Source organism: Molothrus ater, chromosome 8 (assembly GCF_012460135.2).
Source record: "Molothrus ater isolate BHLD 08-10-18 breed brown headed cowbird chromosome 8, BPBGC_Mater_1.1, whole genome shotgun sequence".
In the NCBI taxonomy this organism is placed as follows: domain Eukaryota; kingdom Metazoa; phylum Chordata; class Aves; order Passeriformes; family Icteridae; genus Molothrus; species Molothrus ater.
This window is the reverse complement of record NC_050485.2, coordinates 27,819,600-27,835,001: the sequence shown is the minus strand read 5'-3', so window position 1 is coordinate 27,835,001 and position 15,402 is coordinate 27,819,600. Positions and strand designations below refer to the sequence as shown.

General features: G+C 43.1%; 1 protein-coding gene across 2 annotated transcripts in view; it reads left to right on the top strand.

The window, feature by feature from the left end:
- Positions 1–10,658, top strand: part of CCDC186 (coiled-coil domain containing 186) — a 35,409-nt gene extending 24,751 nt beyond the window's left edge. For both annotated transcript variants that reach the window (XM_036385526.1, XM_036385527.2), the window contains 6 exons: positions 1,513–1,768; positions 2,335–2,524; positions 3,519–3,599; positions 4,622–4,832; positions 5,864–6,083; positions 6,773–10,658. In XM_036385526.1, the coding sequence (XP_036241419.1) occupies positions 1,513–1,768; positions 2,335–2,524; positions 3,519–3,599; positions 4,622–4,832; positions 5,864–6,083; positions 6,773–6,856 (1,042 nt within the window). In that variant the 3' untranslated portion in view covers positions 6,857–10,658. The remainder of the gene's footprint in view (positions 1–1,512; positions 1,769–2,334; positions 2,525–3,518; positions 3,600–4,621; positions 4,833–5,863; positions 6,084–6,772) is intronic.
- The last annotated feature ends 4,744 nt before the right edge of the window (positions 10,659–15,402 follow it).

Genomic DNA, 15,402 nt, shown 5'->3' with positions numbered 1-15,402 from the left:
AATTAAAGTGACTGTGATCAAAGTGTGAAACTATAAATGTGTGTTTCCACTTATCTTTTTCTCTCAGTAATTGAGACATGCTTAAATATGTCTCCCATTCCTATTCAATTTGGATTTTTTTTCTTCAGTATCCTTCCCATACAGCGTTTATTATCCCTACATTAAATTTTGTATTGTCTTTTATTTTAATTTCAGTGCAGATGTCCTGAAATGTATAAAGGCTGTATTATGTTGACTGTTCAGCTATGTTTGTTCACTGGAGGAATATGATTTTAGGTTGAATGCTGGGAAGAACTTCATGGCTGAACTGGATACTGATCACCTCCAGTGTTCCCTGGTCTCCTTCATTTGCAAAATTTAAGGATAATCTAGACATCTTTTTTAGAATGGTCTAAACCTTTAATTTTGTCTGATCCAACTCTGACTGCTAGGCAGAGCTTTCTCCTGTCATGATGAAACAACCTATTTGAAAATGTAAAATACAAGCAAACATGCAACCTTCTAGCACAGGTTTTTAAATGGGAGCTACAGGTGAGATACTTTGCAGCACAGATGACTGGGTCTCAGCTCTTCTTGGGGAAGCAAACAGTACAGGATTGTTGATTTAAAGTGAATTGATCCTCCTCATAATTACAGTCTGTCAGGAAATTAAATGAGATGTGTGCTCTTGCTTTGTGTAATTTTAATTTTAGTTTTAAATTTGAGTATACACACTCCCTGTGAGAAAGGTGAGGTTTTTTTCTGCTGATGTTAGAAAGTAAAGCTTTAGAAAAGGTGTATCCAATTCCATGATGGAAGAATTAATGAACTAATATGGCAAGAGCAAATAAGAGGGAGGTTTTTAGTCTGTAACATTTTTAACAGCTATTATATTTTGGAATTCATTTCAAACACTGAAATGTTGATGATAAGTGAAGATGCAGCATTTTTTACTCAGATGGATTGGATGGGAGAGTCTTTCAGTAGAAACAAAAACTTGTTTTGAGGGGAAGGACTTGTTTTTGGGGGAGGAGTAGGTGGAGTACGACAGGCCCTTTGATTCAGAGCTGCAGGGCTTGGATAAGGACATGTCAGGAATCACCATACTGCTGTCCTAGAGAAATCCAAACTGCATTTTTTCCCTGTTTCTAAAGAGAAGGCCTCTTACAGATTGGCCACTTTGTTGGGTTGCAAACCTTCCTCTCACTTACTAGGTCTGGTTTTGAGGGTTTTGTTTGTGCTCTGATCTGAAGGTCATGTGGAGAAGTTGAAAATGGAGAGCTGGCCTTCCTTGAGGAGCTAATGCCTGACTGTCCTCTGTGGGCTGCAGAAATCTGTCATTTCAGCACTGCAGGTGGTGTGAAACAAAGGGAAAACTCCCTTGACATTTAAAATGATCCAGTGACTAAAAGCTACCCCAGGGTCATTAATTGTTCCACTGCCTTATTTGGACTTGACCTGAATGCTTTTATTGCAATAAACTTGTATCTTTAAGCTCAGGTTATCCCTAATGTGATACAATTGTTTTGACAGAGATGAACAAGAAATCAATGCTTTAAAGGAAGAAATAGATGGTTTCAATTCTCTGGTTGCTGATCTTCAGAAGGACATTGAAGGTAGTCGGAAAAGAGAATCTGAGCTATTGATATTCACTGAGAAATTAACCAGTAAGAATGCACAGCTTCAGTCTGAAAACAATTCCTTACAGAGCCAGTTGGATAAGCTTTCTTACAGTGAAAGAGAGCTGCAGAATCAGCTGGAGTGTGTTCAACAGGCTAAAGATGATCTGGTGAGTACAGTGGGCTTTTTGTTTTTGCAGATAAGATGTAGCACATGAATACCACCTTGTATCTTCATTTACCTGACTGAAGTTTCTCCTTGAGTTTGTCATTAGTAGCAGTGGGATATGAACACCTCATGTTCCCAGGCTGAAAGAAATTTTGAGGCACACTGCCCTGGAATGAGGAGGTGTCGCTGTGTTGCTCTTTCTGGTTTTTGGGAGCAGAGAGTTGTTCACTTTCAGATGAAATGAAACAGGCAAAAGGTTCTAATTTGCCTGTGAAATTTGTTACTGTAAGTGGTTCCTCAGGTCCTGTTTGTATTATGAGATAAATGTAATTTTTAATAAACTTAGTGTGTCATGGAAGGTAATGTGACTTTGTACTGTATCATGTAGAAGTTCTAGAGGTAGCTGAGGAATCTTACTATTCATGTGAAATGCTAGTGTTCAGCCTAAATAATAAATGTAAAGTGCGAATGATTCCCAGGTGTAAAGTGCAGTTAGGAATGTTGAGCATGCACTATGGTTAGGCTGGAATTTTTTGTGTATGACTGAAAATAACATCCCAATTTCAGGCCATCAGGTTACAGAAGGAGGAGGATCAGAGAAAGTCAGAGGTAGAGGCCCTGCAGGCTCAGCTGGCCTCAGAGCAGGAGGAAGTGTCAGCCCTGAAGACCCACGTGGATGAGCTGAAGGATGACCTGGCTACCCAGAAGCGCAAGCACGCAGCCAACCTGAAAGACCTCACAAAACAACTTCAGCTAGGTGGAGATTATTGTCACTTATGAGACAGCCCCATCTATGACCCCCTCAGTGTCTGGTAGAGATTCAGGTCCTGTCTGTATGTGCTCACTGCTTGAGTGTCACCCTTCAAACTCTCCCTGTCCCTGGAGACAATGACAGTGAGCAAGTTAGACCTTGTGGAAACTGCAGTTTCAGGCCTTTGTGTTAATTTTCAATCTAAAATGTAACTTCTGAAGTGGGTTTAGACTTTAAATGAAATATTTATTTCAAAAGAGGTTAGTCTTTGTTATGATATATCTGACTACTGAAATGTCACTGTAGGTATATATGGATCCTGGTCTGTGTAGGAGTATATTCAGAAGTTACCTAGTTGCTGACTGTATCAGGAATTGCTGGTTATTTTTTTAACAGACCACTTCAGTTTTTAAAGGTGGATATGGAGAGACTGATGACTAATTTTCTCTACAAATAGAAGTCATCAAATACCCAACAATGCATGAGTAGAAAATAGATTTGAAGATAATCAAATGTGTTTGAAAGAAGAGATCCTATTGGCACTTTGCAAGACCAGTTCCGTGTCCCTTTTTGTGCATTTAAGAACAGCTGTGTGCTTTCCCTCTTGATCCCTACTGAGTGAGTGGTGCTTCTGGCACAAGTACTGCTGCAGTGACACAGTTATGAGGTGCTGGAACAGAGTTGCCAGCATCAGTAGGGATTTACATGGCAGACCTAATCAAAAGTAAAATCAAATTGAAATCTTACTGGTCCCAGTTAATCCTATATATGATATTACCCCTTCAACTGGCAAACGCAGCAGTGTGCAGGGATCGTGGTGGGTGTTACCTCCAGGTGCTGCTTGGGTTTTACTTTTAGTTGCTACCATTGTCTTTCAGTTGTGACATCATGTTAAATTAGTGCAGATCAGAGATGATTACAGGTTCTGTATGTTGGGTAACACTGTAATTTTTATTTCTTGCTGTGCTATTGGTAATCATCATTTTGTTAATACTTTTAGCACGGAGGAAATTGGATCAGATGGAAAATGGTAATTATGACAAAGAAGTCAGCAGCATGGGGAGCCGTTCCAGTTCATCAGGTAATGGAGCACATAGCAGGGCTGCCAAACAGCCCTTCAGTCTTAACAAGGTTGCCACAGTGTGTTTGCTCTTTATGTGGTTTGTGCATATGCAGTGTGTGGGCAGCCTCCCATTAAAACTGACAAAATAGCCTCTAAGCAGCAAAATGCACTTGACTGACTGCAGTTGTAGGTGCTTATTATGAGATTAAAGTGTAATGTTTATGATGTTTATATATTTTGGTTCTTTTTAAATACCTGCCTTTTTCATTTTATTGCTTTTATGTTTGGAGGAAGCTCAAGAGGACTCCAGTTTATACATGCTCCTTTTACATGCTGCTAGAGGCAAAATAAAAATGAGCAGTGGTGTCCAACATTGTCTAATTGCCCTATTGACAGTTGTGACTGTGTAAATGAGAAATCAATTAGCATCATTAGAGACATCAGTGGGTTTATGTAATATTCATTACTTTCTATCCAGTAGAAGTACAGGAGTGATCTTTAGCACTGAAAACAGCATGTTTCCTTCCTTGATAACTTTAGGTTTCAAGTTGGGTTAGGTCTGTCCAGATGTCCTGTAATCTCACTGTGTGAGAGAGACAAATGCTTAGAAAGAACAGCACAAAGTAAATACTGCAAGCTCGAAGTAATCAGTGCTGCAGAGTGTTTATATGTAGGGCTTTTGTGAGTCTGTACAGTTTTCATAGGATTGTAATTTTAGTTTACTCCAAAACACACATTTAAAATCAGCTCAGTCTTGTGCAAAATAAATTTTAAGTGGGAATAAGCATTCCTGAAGGGAGCACACTTACACCAGAGGCAGTGCACCCTCAGGAGGGGACTGCAGCTCTGTCCCAGCCTGTCTCATTTAAACACTGCAAGGATCCTTTAGAGAAAACCCCACCAACATAAAGAGAAACTGGCATCCTGGGGCAGGTATCCTCAGCTCCTGACAGGTAGTGAGTGCATGCTCTGCTCTGCTGGGGGCTCCTCACCTGGTGTAGGCTGTGGAGGAGTTTTGACAAGCCCTGTGGTGTTGGCAGGGTCCCTGAACGCGCGCAGCAGCACCGAGGATCGCTCACCCGAGAACACTGGCTCTGCAGTGGCTGTGGACAGCTTCCCAGAGGTGGACAAGGCTGTCCTGGTGGAAAGAATACTGAGGCTGCAGAAGGCACATGCTCGAAAAAATGAGAAGATGGAGTTTATGGAGGATCACATCAAACAGCTGGTGGAGGAAATCAGGAAAAAAACCAAGTATGTTCTGTGTTCTGTTCATGCAGGTTTTCAGTGTTGAGCTGATGCACTAGACAAGTAAGGAAACAAATTGTCTTAGTGAAAATGTTTAAAACAGTAAAAATATTGCAGTGACACTAGATTTCCAAGATGGAATTAGTTTTATGGGGTTTTTTTCCTTCTTTTTTCCCAGCAGTTACAGTAATTGCCAAGTTTTTGGCAATTAGTACTATTACTGAATTTTTTCAGGAGGAATAAACTGGCACAAGTGGGTTTTTGGTAGCAAAATGGTCAGCAGGTGGCTGATTTGTGGTGGACTGCTGCCACTGGTTAACAGAAGAGTCCATTCTCCTCATGTGCTTAAAAGGGTGCTGATTGTGTTTGTTTTGGAAGGAGAATCTGCATTATTCCAGATGGTACTCTGGTATACACATCAAACAGATGATGTATCTGAGCCAAAGGTGGTCAGTGGTTAATGTGTGAGACAAGATTCCACTTCAATGAAAATCTCATCTTACAGGATAATGTCTGGAACTTCAGTTAGGAGGGTAAGAAATGCTGGCATAAAGCTGCTTCTGGAAGGTGCAGTTGCCTGTTAGGAACAGCCCTTGCTTAATGAGTCCATACATTTATGCCCAGCTGGTACCATTTCACAGAACATGATCACAGCTTGGGAAGACTCCTGAGAAGTGGCTTTGTAATTTTTTTTCTCATGTGTAGAAAGCTTAAGATTCCATGTCTGGAGTCCTTGAGCAAAGAAAAGTTGACTTTTTAAATTACCTTTCTTGTCCCAGTAGCTTTTCAAAATACTTTTAAGTAAGTAAACCCTGCACATTGTAGTCTCTTGGCTTACCAGCATTTCCTGTATCACTGTTGGTATCTCAGGTTTTCCTCTGACATAGAAATTGCAAGAGTAAATTTTTACTCCTTTTTTGGTAATACAGTACTGCTTGAAAATAAAATTACTTATGGCAGGAATCTGAAGTTACTGCAGCATCTGACTCTTCTCACCTCGTAATGCTGTGATGTTGCTGGTTTATTTTTCACTCCAGAATTATCCAGAGTTACATTTTGCGAGAAGAAGCCGGAACACTTTCATCAGAGGCCTCTGACTTCAACAAAGTACACTTGAGCAGGCGTGGGGGGATCATGGCATCTCTGTACACATCTCACCCTGCAGACAGTGGGCTCACCTTGGAACTCTCCTTAGAGATAAACAGGAAGCTTCAGGCTGTGTTAGAAGATACATTACTGAAGAATATTACATTGAAGGTGAGTAGCTGTGCCAGTTCTTCTGCACATTGTTGTGGTTCTCAGGTGCTCCCTTCACTGCATGCTGTTAAAGGCTTTTCAGAAGCCAGCTCATTGTGATTTGGTGCCACTAGTAGCACCAGATTAAAATTAGGGTTAACCAGGGAGTTATGTGACATGAGGCCATGTACCTCCCGTGTAAGACCCTCAGAGTATGCTGCACTAATGAGCTGCTGCTTGAAATAAGTTCTGGAGTGCCTGTGCCTTCAGCAGGGAAGGGTCTCTGCATGCTCTCCCCTGGGCATGTGGGGCAGGAGCACAGACTCTGCTCCTGGGACAGCACATCTGCTGCCAGGGAGAGGTGGCAGGCTGGAAAATGGTGTGCAGGCTGCCAGCTGGGCTGCAGGGCTCTGCACAAGCTGGAGATCTCTTCCTGTAATCATCATTCCCCTTGAATGCTAGGGGAACTAGCATTCTACCTTCTAGACATCCTGTAGAATACTGGTAACTACAAAAAGGACTTGCCAAGAGCTTTGAGTTTCTTACTGAAATGAGTTTGTTTTTTTCTGACTCTAATCATTTGCATTTGTTCTGGATACTTGAAAGTATCAACCTGCTGACATAAGCAGTAATTTTGACTTATTAGTACATTTGTGCTGATGGACTCATTTCCCTGTATAACTTATCTTTTAATTTCTCCCCCCCCAAAGGAGAACCTGCAGACTCTAGGAACAGAAATAGAACGGCTTATTAAACACAAGCATGAACTGGAACAGAGAATAAAGCAGACATAACTAAAACTTCTGGGGACTAACCAACCTGAAGATGCAGAAAAGGCAGGTGCTACAGATCACTGTTTTACATTCTGCCTGCCAGCACAAGCATCTGGGTTTTTGCAGAAGAAGCCTTTGGCCACACAGGCTCACTCGTGTGAGAGACCAACAGGGTTTGGCATCTGTGTGGTTCTGTCTACCCAGGACCAGCCTGAGGCACTGCTGAAATTCACTGCACACTACATTTATCTGAAACTTCTATTTGAAATACAGATGCTTTGCAGTGCAGACTGTTTGGAGTGAGTTGCCATGAGATTTTAATTTCTGCACTGTGTAATTAATCAGTCTCTTAATGATGGAGCTTGAAAAAAAAATAAAGCCAATTATGTCTTAGTTGCTATTGAACATATCCAGTGTTACTGAGCTTTAAGGGCTTTAAGACATTTATTTCCTTTCTTGCATATTATTTCTGATCTTTGGGTTGATTAAGCATTTTTGACATATGCATGGAAGAATACTTTGTTAGAAAATTTTGGGTTTTAAGTGGTGACCATGATATTGCATATTTTCTGCTTTAGATTAGCATTCAACTGGTCGATTTCTTTATTCCAGAGGAGTGAAACAACAGTACAATTAAGGAATTAGAAAGTGTTCTGAAACAGTTCTTGAATTCATGTAGTTGAAACCAATGTCAGTTCAGCAAATTTTGTAAACCCTTGATCCTTAGACGTAGGGATCAAAAGAAGTCTGATAACAGATAATATTGGTTAATAAAGTTCTCTGGGCTTCTGCATAACTAACAGCATTTAGGAGTTTAAGCTGCCCATTGTCAATCTATGTAAGTACATGTAGACATGGTGATTGCATCTGCTTTCAAAGACAAATGGAAGCCAATAAATTTTCTCATTAGCTGTGGCTAGACCAACTAGTGACAATAATGGTAAGAAATAGATCTAAATGGGATTTTAATAGTTGGACTGTGAAAGTGGCACAGAAATCTGTGCAACTGCTTGATTTTACTGTTGTGAAGAATTAGTTGGTGGAAGTAACTAAAAACTGTTACTTAATCCTTCAGTAGCTGAGATGGTGATGGAGGAAGAGTATCAAGGAGACAAGATTTGGGTTAATTACAACATCATGTTCACATTTTAATTCCAGGATAAGTAATACACAGGATCTGAAATACCTTTATTCCAGCAGTAAATGCACAGTTTCTGTATCTGTCACTTTTTGACCAAAATCAAGTGATCAGATCACCCTGTAAATACATACTTCAGGTTTTTAAATACTTGAACTTCCTACTGCCATGAAAAGTCAATGTACAGTTACAATAGCAATGCTTTAGCTACTTTAATCAAAAAGGGGGGTGTGGGGAGAATCTGTCTTGCTGCAGATACTGTTTGCATCGTACACCAAATGAGGGACCTGAATTTGGCAGCTTGGAGGAGGATAATTGATCAGACATCTGGGTGACTTAGGGATGTGAACTCCCTTCCCACATGCCACTGAGTTGCCTGAGGTTTGTAATAAAGCAAATTGAGCAAAAGAGCCCAATTTGATTTGAATAGTTTGGTTTGAGACAGTGGGACTTCCTTGTTAGTTTAAAGATGGGCATCTCTGAAAATCCTTGTGGGATCAAGACCTGGTTTGTGGTCCAGAGAGCTTCAAGAGTTTGGGATGGCAGGTCCCTTCAGTGTCAAAGGATTAAGTATCCCTTTGGAAAGGGAGAATGGGAGCAAATATAGTTTAAAACCTGAGCAACTATTATATAGAAACTGCAAGCCTTTAATCTGGGTGGGTTTTTATACATCTATTTTTCTAATTCCTGAGAGCAGTGGTTATCTGAAATGTTAGGAAATTTGGGCCAGTCCAGTCATGGGACTGCTTCTGATTTACTGTTGTTTAAGTGATGTGAAATGGCAAATACCTGGCTGTGCTGAAACAGATTTGTCACAGCTTCCAGGAAGCAAACAGACAGCTGTTCATGACTGAGCTTGGACCTTCTGCGAGAGAAAGTACTTTAGAACAATTTGCATGCTAAAACATAGCTTAGCTCTTGTATGTTTGTGTTTTCATGCTTTAATGTACCAGATCTCTGGATGTTTTCAGGCATTCAGATGAATGATTCCAGTATTTTAGATACCATGTTAATATTGTAATCTTTTAATGTATGTTCTCCAGGTGTACAGTGTGAATGAAGGAGGGGTGTGGTGCAGATGGAATCAGTGCAATGGCTTTGTGGAAATTCTTATTTCTTTTTGGCATGGTTGTTCTCCTTTTAAGTTGAGAAACCTAGTTAGCTGTCCTCCTGCCCTGCTGAAATGCTGCTGGCTCTTTGTAGCACTAATAACTTCTCAGACTTTTTTTTTCCCCCCCTTGGTTACGGAGACACACAAAGCAGCCAAAATACCACGTTGTTTTTTGTGCACGCTGTTTTCATGGACCAAAGCTGTCATCCACAGGTGTTATTCTAAACATATCTGTTAGAGATGGGAAAGTCATTCTGGCTTGCACATTGGCAAGTGACTCTCCAGTCAGCCTGGGGTGTGGGTGAGTGATGAGTGCCTGGTGGGGTCAGCCACAGCGACTTGGCACAAGGATGTTCCTCCTTTTTGAGAGGCAGTGATGTATCAGCCATGAAATGTTGCTGGCCCTGTTCCCATGGGGTGGCTTGTCAGGAGTGTGGTGCTGTTGGTGCAGCACTGAGCCACTTGCTGTGGAAAGGTGTTTCCGTGGGGTGGCTCTCACAGGTGAGCACCAGCTGGTGCAGGGGTGGGTGTGAGCCTTGTGTAGCAATCTCATCCCACTTATCCTTGTTTTGGAAATTGTACTATGGACCTGAAACTGAAAACTGTCCTCAGATGAACTGAATTTTAGACACAAACTGGTGAATTGATAAACTAATCATGAAGGCAGCCTGGAGCATGTAGCTACGTGCCTGTCACTGAAATTCAGTGCCCATTAGACGTGGAATTGCCACAGGCTGCTTTTGAAAATTCCAAGCTTGTGGCTGGTTATGTCTTACAAGCTTAAACATCTGTTTCTTAAATACTCAGGGTGCTCTTTTCATTCAAACATCGCACAAACAGATGTTGTTAGAGGCCCTACAAGAAAGCTGCCTATGCTTTTCCACCCTCTGTAAAATCCAGCAGTGTCACTGTCAGAAGCCAGACCCTCTGACCTGAAGAATACGATTTTGTGCTACAGAAATCACTGGCTTGCTGCCATACAGACTTGTGCAATATTTTTAATTATAATGTCCAGAAAACTGGAGATTGATTTCTTCCTTGAACATTTTCTCATTATCTTCACTTGTTGCTGGCAACACCTGTAGTATCTCTCTAAAAATATTTTTAATTGCAACATTTTGGTTCATAACTAAAAAAAGGAAAAATTTAAAACCAGTATGTCTGGCTTCCAGTGCATCAAGTGTAAACCTGAGTGTCCACATGCTGCAGAGACCCGAATCTAGGGAGGGGTTCAGAGGGCAAGGCCTGTCCAAGGGGCCTTCACCCTTCCTGTGCCAGCAGTGGTGGCACAAGGAATCAGGTGTGCCCTGTCTCACCTGTCCAGGGACAGGTGCCTGTGTTGCAGAGGGAGCTGGGTGGTATTTAGACTTTTCCAGATGGATGGTTTCCTTCCCCATTTTCATGTTCTAACTGAAACTGTCGATTCTTCCAATCTATGTGTGTAAGTCCTGTACACAGAATGTCTTGTTGATTTCATTTTGTAGATACCTGTTTCTGTATAAAGTTTTCAAAGGTATTGCTATACCTTCTGTATATACTGTACTTTGAAATAATAAACATACAAATGTATGAAAGCCTGCTTTGGGTCTGATTTGTCCCACTGTGGTGTTGGGAGGTGTTTTCACTAACAGAATGGGACTGCAGGGATATGTTCTGTGAGCTTTTATCACAGCATCAGCCTCATTACATAGTTGAGACAATAGAAGATGGCAAAAGCTCATGTCCAACAAGCAACAGCTTAAGATTTTTGTTATGGAGCATTTTTAAAACTTTCTAACCAATAGCACATTGCTAAAGCTTACAGACAATTGTTCTAGCCAATTACTAAAAGTACACGTGCACCTGCTTCACACAGTGCTTACTTGTCTTCTTTCTATTAACAATATACAATACTTCATTATTAAGCAATGAAGTAAGCTTAATTAAGTAAGCTTAAGACATTCTACTATCTTTCTAAGCATATTTTTCTGCAGTCTTAAGGTCTATCTTAGCTAAGCCTAAAACTAAAGCTATTGTTTCATGTCCTTACTATACTATTGTCACTTTTTCTACTTCAGACTTTGCAGCTGCTTCTAGTTCTGAGATCTCTGTTCTTCCTATTTCTAAGACGTGCTTTCCCAGCTTTCTAAAAATCGTCTTACACCAAAGCCCTTCTCGTTGCCCTCGGGTGGGTGTGACTGTGCCCAGGCAATCCGAGCAGTGCTGCCGTTCTGCCCCAGCCCCTGCTTGCCGATTGCACCCGCTCAACAGGAGGTGGCAGTGCCTCTTCTCCGGTACTGCCGCCGGGAGGAACAGCCGAGCCAGGGAAAACACCTCTGCCACGGCGTTCATCCCTTGGGAGCTGCGCTGGACAGGCACAGCTGTGCTGCAGTCAAGGACTGCAGTCAGGCCCTGCCAGTGCCCTCGCTGCCTTTCCCTTCCACAGCCTGAATTTTGGGAATCCCACAATCCCAGCAGCAAGGAACCTTGGCTGCAGCTCCACATTTGCTCCTCTGATTTATTTATTCTCTTGTAAAGATCTAACAGAGTTGATTTTTAGTTTTTTAGGGGTTTTTTTTTCATTTTTTTAGTAAGTGATCGTGTCTTGTTGCTGGCAGTGCTTCTATTAAAAACCTAGTAATGGATTGATATGGGTTGTCTTGTCCTGTCCTTGCAGGGAGCCAGAAAAAGGGAAAAAGAATACGGTGAAGGTGATAATTTATGGAGTTTATTCTAGTATCTCCCAGAGTACCTTAAATGAGAGAGGGGGCTGTCCTGTATTTTGCTGAAATTTAATGGCAAAGAGCCTCAAGCTTCCCAGGACCAGGCCAAGGGCTCCCAGTGATTCTTCTGGTTACAGTTACCTGCATAACCCATACTGAAATTGTTGTGCAGCTCAGTTTTTCTTTCAGCTTTTTCCACTGATAGCAGGTACAGTTGTTGGTGACAGATGTGACCAAAAATCAAGGTTTATTTGTAATTCCTGGGTATTTAACGCTGCCACTAGGAAACAACAGTCTGAAGCTAAACTTCCTCAAATACTAATTCTGGCTGTGGTGCTATTTGCAAGTGGCCATATGGCAAACAAGTTCCCAGCCCTGTTTTGGGTCTGTGTCTGAGCCTGACCCAGCTGAGCTCTGTGCAGAGGAAGGGTTCTCATGGCACATGTTAAGTGCTCAGTGCTGAAGTAAACCAGGCTGATACTGCAGCTACTGTGTGATAAATATCTAACCAAATGCTAGCAGTTCTCTCCTCTGGCTGATTGTGAATTAGGAAATCATCACTGCTATTTTTCTCTCTCTCTCTCTCCCTGCTTTATTTTAAGGGGATTTTTAATAGCAAGCTCTGCTGGAGGTTTTGTTGCTGCGGTTGTTTTTAGGCTATTTTGCATCAAACCACAGTGGGTCTGTGCCAGATTCTGTGAGATTTTTGCATGCATAAATGTAACTGCTGCAGTAGCAGAGTGCTGCTGAACAAGTTGTTCTCATCTAACTGTGTATAAATGTGCTGTTAGGTATTTGTGTGTTTGTTGCTGTTCTGCTCCAGTGGGTGCCCTATAGTCAGGAAATCCTCTGGCCCTTGGGTTTCTCTGGGCTCTTGACCATGTGCAGCTGCCCACTGATCTCAGCTGGGCTGCTCAAATGCCTCAAGGGAAGCACCTTGCTCACTGACAGGCAGAGTCCTATGGATGTCTAAGAGCTTCTTAAGAAGTTTCTATTTTAAAATAATGCCGTGTGTGTGGAATAAGGAGAAGCAGCAAATAAAAGCACAACGTCTGTGAGGTCTGACCAAAGTGCACTGGTGTTTGACACAAGGTAGGTGAGCACAGCCTAGCAGGCACAATTGCTCTCTCTGGGCTGGTTGGTGTGTCCTTAAACACTGCCCTGGGCCATCCAACCTGCAGTTCTTTGGGAACTGCTGCTGCCTTTGGAGATGGATTGAAGCAGGGTGCAAATGCAAGGCAGTTTATTCAAGCTGCGATCTGCAGCCAGGCAGAAGGGTTTGTGAGGCTGCACTGTGAAAGGAAGTGGTTAAAAATACTCTGAAAATGATAGACCTTAAATTATTTTAACTCTTGTCAGTACCCAGCACAGGGGAGAGGAAGAAGGTGAGAATTACTCATATCAACACTGTGGGTAAAAGCAGCATATGCCTGAAAAAACAGACCTTGTGCTGGCCAGCCTAGACCTGTGTTGTGGTCCTGCAAATTCTCTGAAAACTTTTCAAGTTCAACCTTCAAAGAGGTTGAAAAAACCACACTTGGGCTCAGAGCTCTGACCTCTTCATGCTCTAAGTGGCTTGTACTAATCAACTGCCCTGGCCTCACCTTAGTAATTGGATTATCAGAGCAGTAGTGATTAGATGGACTCTTGAAAATAATTAAGGGCTTCACCCCTCTGGAGAAGGGATCTTCATCCATGAGGTAAAATGAGAACTCAGCTGTCAGCTTCTCATGGGCTTAACTTGTGGAGTTACACAGGCTGCTGACAGCCAGAACAGTGATGCCCTTCCCCTGGTCCCTTCCCCTGGTCCCTTCTCCTTGCCATGTGTCTGCTTTGACCCAGGGCTCTCTCACACCCCTGGGGGTGGCTGGCACAGGGAACAAGACTGTCCCACAGTGAGGTCTTTGCCTGTCCACCTGCTCCCCCAGCTGTCCCAGGAGCTCCTGGTGCACTGCAGGTAATGGCTCAGCCTTTTCAGGCAAACAGGGATATTTGTTTTCCCTGGCAATGCTGCTCTGTAACCTGCAGGTTGTCTGAGGTGGTTGCACAGCTCCCACACCCCCTGTGCTGTGCAGCCAGAGTGCCCTGAGCCAGGCAGGACAGCTGGCAGTGAAACCCATCCACAGCTCTAGGTCAAACCTCCCCCAGAATCCACAGCCCCTTGTTTTGCTTGGCTTTAATCAGACATTTCTGGGATCTAGAAAGATCCAGCTAGTGCCAAGCAGGTGTTTTCCATCAGCAAGGACTGGCAGAGGAAAGCCTCTGTGGCATAAACCAACTAAAGAGAGCAGCCACCAATCCAGGTACCTGTGACCTTGCACACTGTGCTTGGGAGCCCTCGTGGTCTTTCTTGGGCTGTCCAACCCCAAAAGCAAACATGCATTAAGAAAATCTCCTGCCAGCAGGGCACGACTACCATACAGGCACTTCAAAAATAGAGGCATGAAGCCCTTGGAAAGGGGATGTGGCAGATTTGGCAGTAGGTCTGTAGCTCAAGGCTGGCAGATTGCTTTTTTTTGTTTACCTCAATTATGTCAAACTATTTCCCTCTCTCAGAATTTCCTTGCAGTTTTCCAAGGCTGCTTGTTGATGCTGAAAGATCAGTCAAGTATTTCGAAGTGATTTGACCTTGCTTGGGCTGGTGACAGAGCCCAGACCTCGCAGGTAGTTGTCACCTTGTAATGCCAGAGCCACTGTGGCATGTCCTCGTTAAGGACAATGTTCAGGCAACCACAAGCAATGCCAGGGCACAGTGGCAGGTGAACTCCCTCCCAAAATCACACTGAAGAATGTGATTTAGCTTCCCTTGCCTTTGGTGGCAGCTGAAACAATAGAAATGTCCCCAAAGGCCAGGACTTGCAATCCAAGGGATTCTCTAGAGAGCAATAAATGGAGGTACTTACGTTTCATTAATTGTGTGTCAGAGCAAACACTGGAAAAACACCAACCAACCAAAGCTGTGAGTCTGCCACTGGCTGCTGTGGGAGGCCTCTGCCAAGACAGCAGCCTTGGATCAGAGAGCAAGGAAGTGAAGTCCTTCCAGAGGATGATTCAGAGCAGGCTCACGGGCTCCTGCACTGCTGCCCTGTCACCCCTGTGCTGAGGAGGCACAGAGAAGCAGCTCCTGCCTGGCCACCACTGCCCTCTGTGTGGGTGCCTTGGGGCTGGTGAGGAGCCTCCCTCAGAGCCTTCCTCCCCTGCCAGGGAGGTCAGCTGGGGTTCTGATCCCCCACATCACAGAATCACAGGATCATTTGATTGGAAAGGGCTTTAAAAGCCATCTATTCCCAAGCCCACTGCCACAGGGACACCTTCCACTAGACCAGGCTGCTCCAAGCCCCATCCAGCCTGGCCCTGAACACTTCCATGGATGGGGCATCCACAGCTTCCCTGTTCAACTTGTGCCAGTGCCTCACCACCCTCACAGAAAAGAACTCCTTCCTAATATCTAACAAAACCTGCCCTCTTTCAGTTTGAAGGCATTCCCCTTGTCTATCCCTACAAACTTTTATAAAAAGTCCCTCTCTATCTCTCTTGTAGCCCCTTTAGGTACTGGAAAGTGCTCCAAGTTCTCCCTGGAGCATTCTCTTCTCCAGGCTGAACAATCCCTACTTTC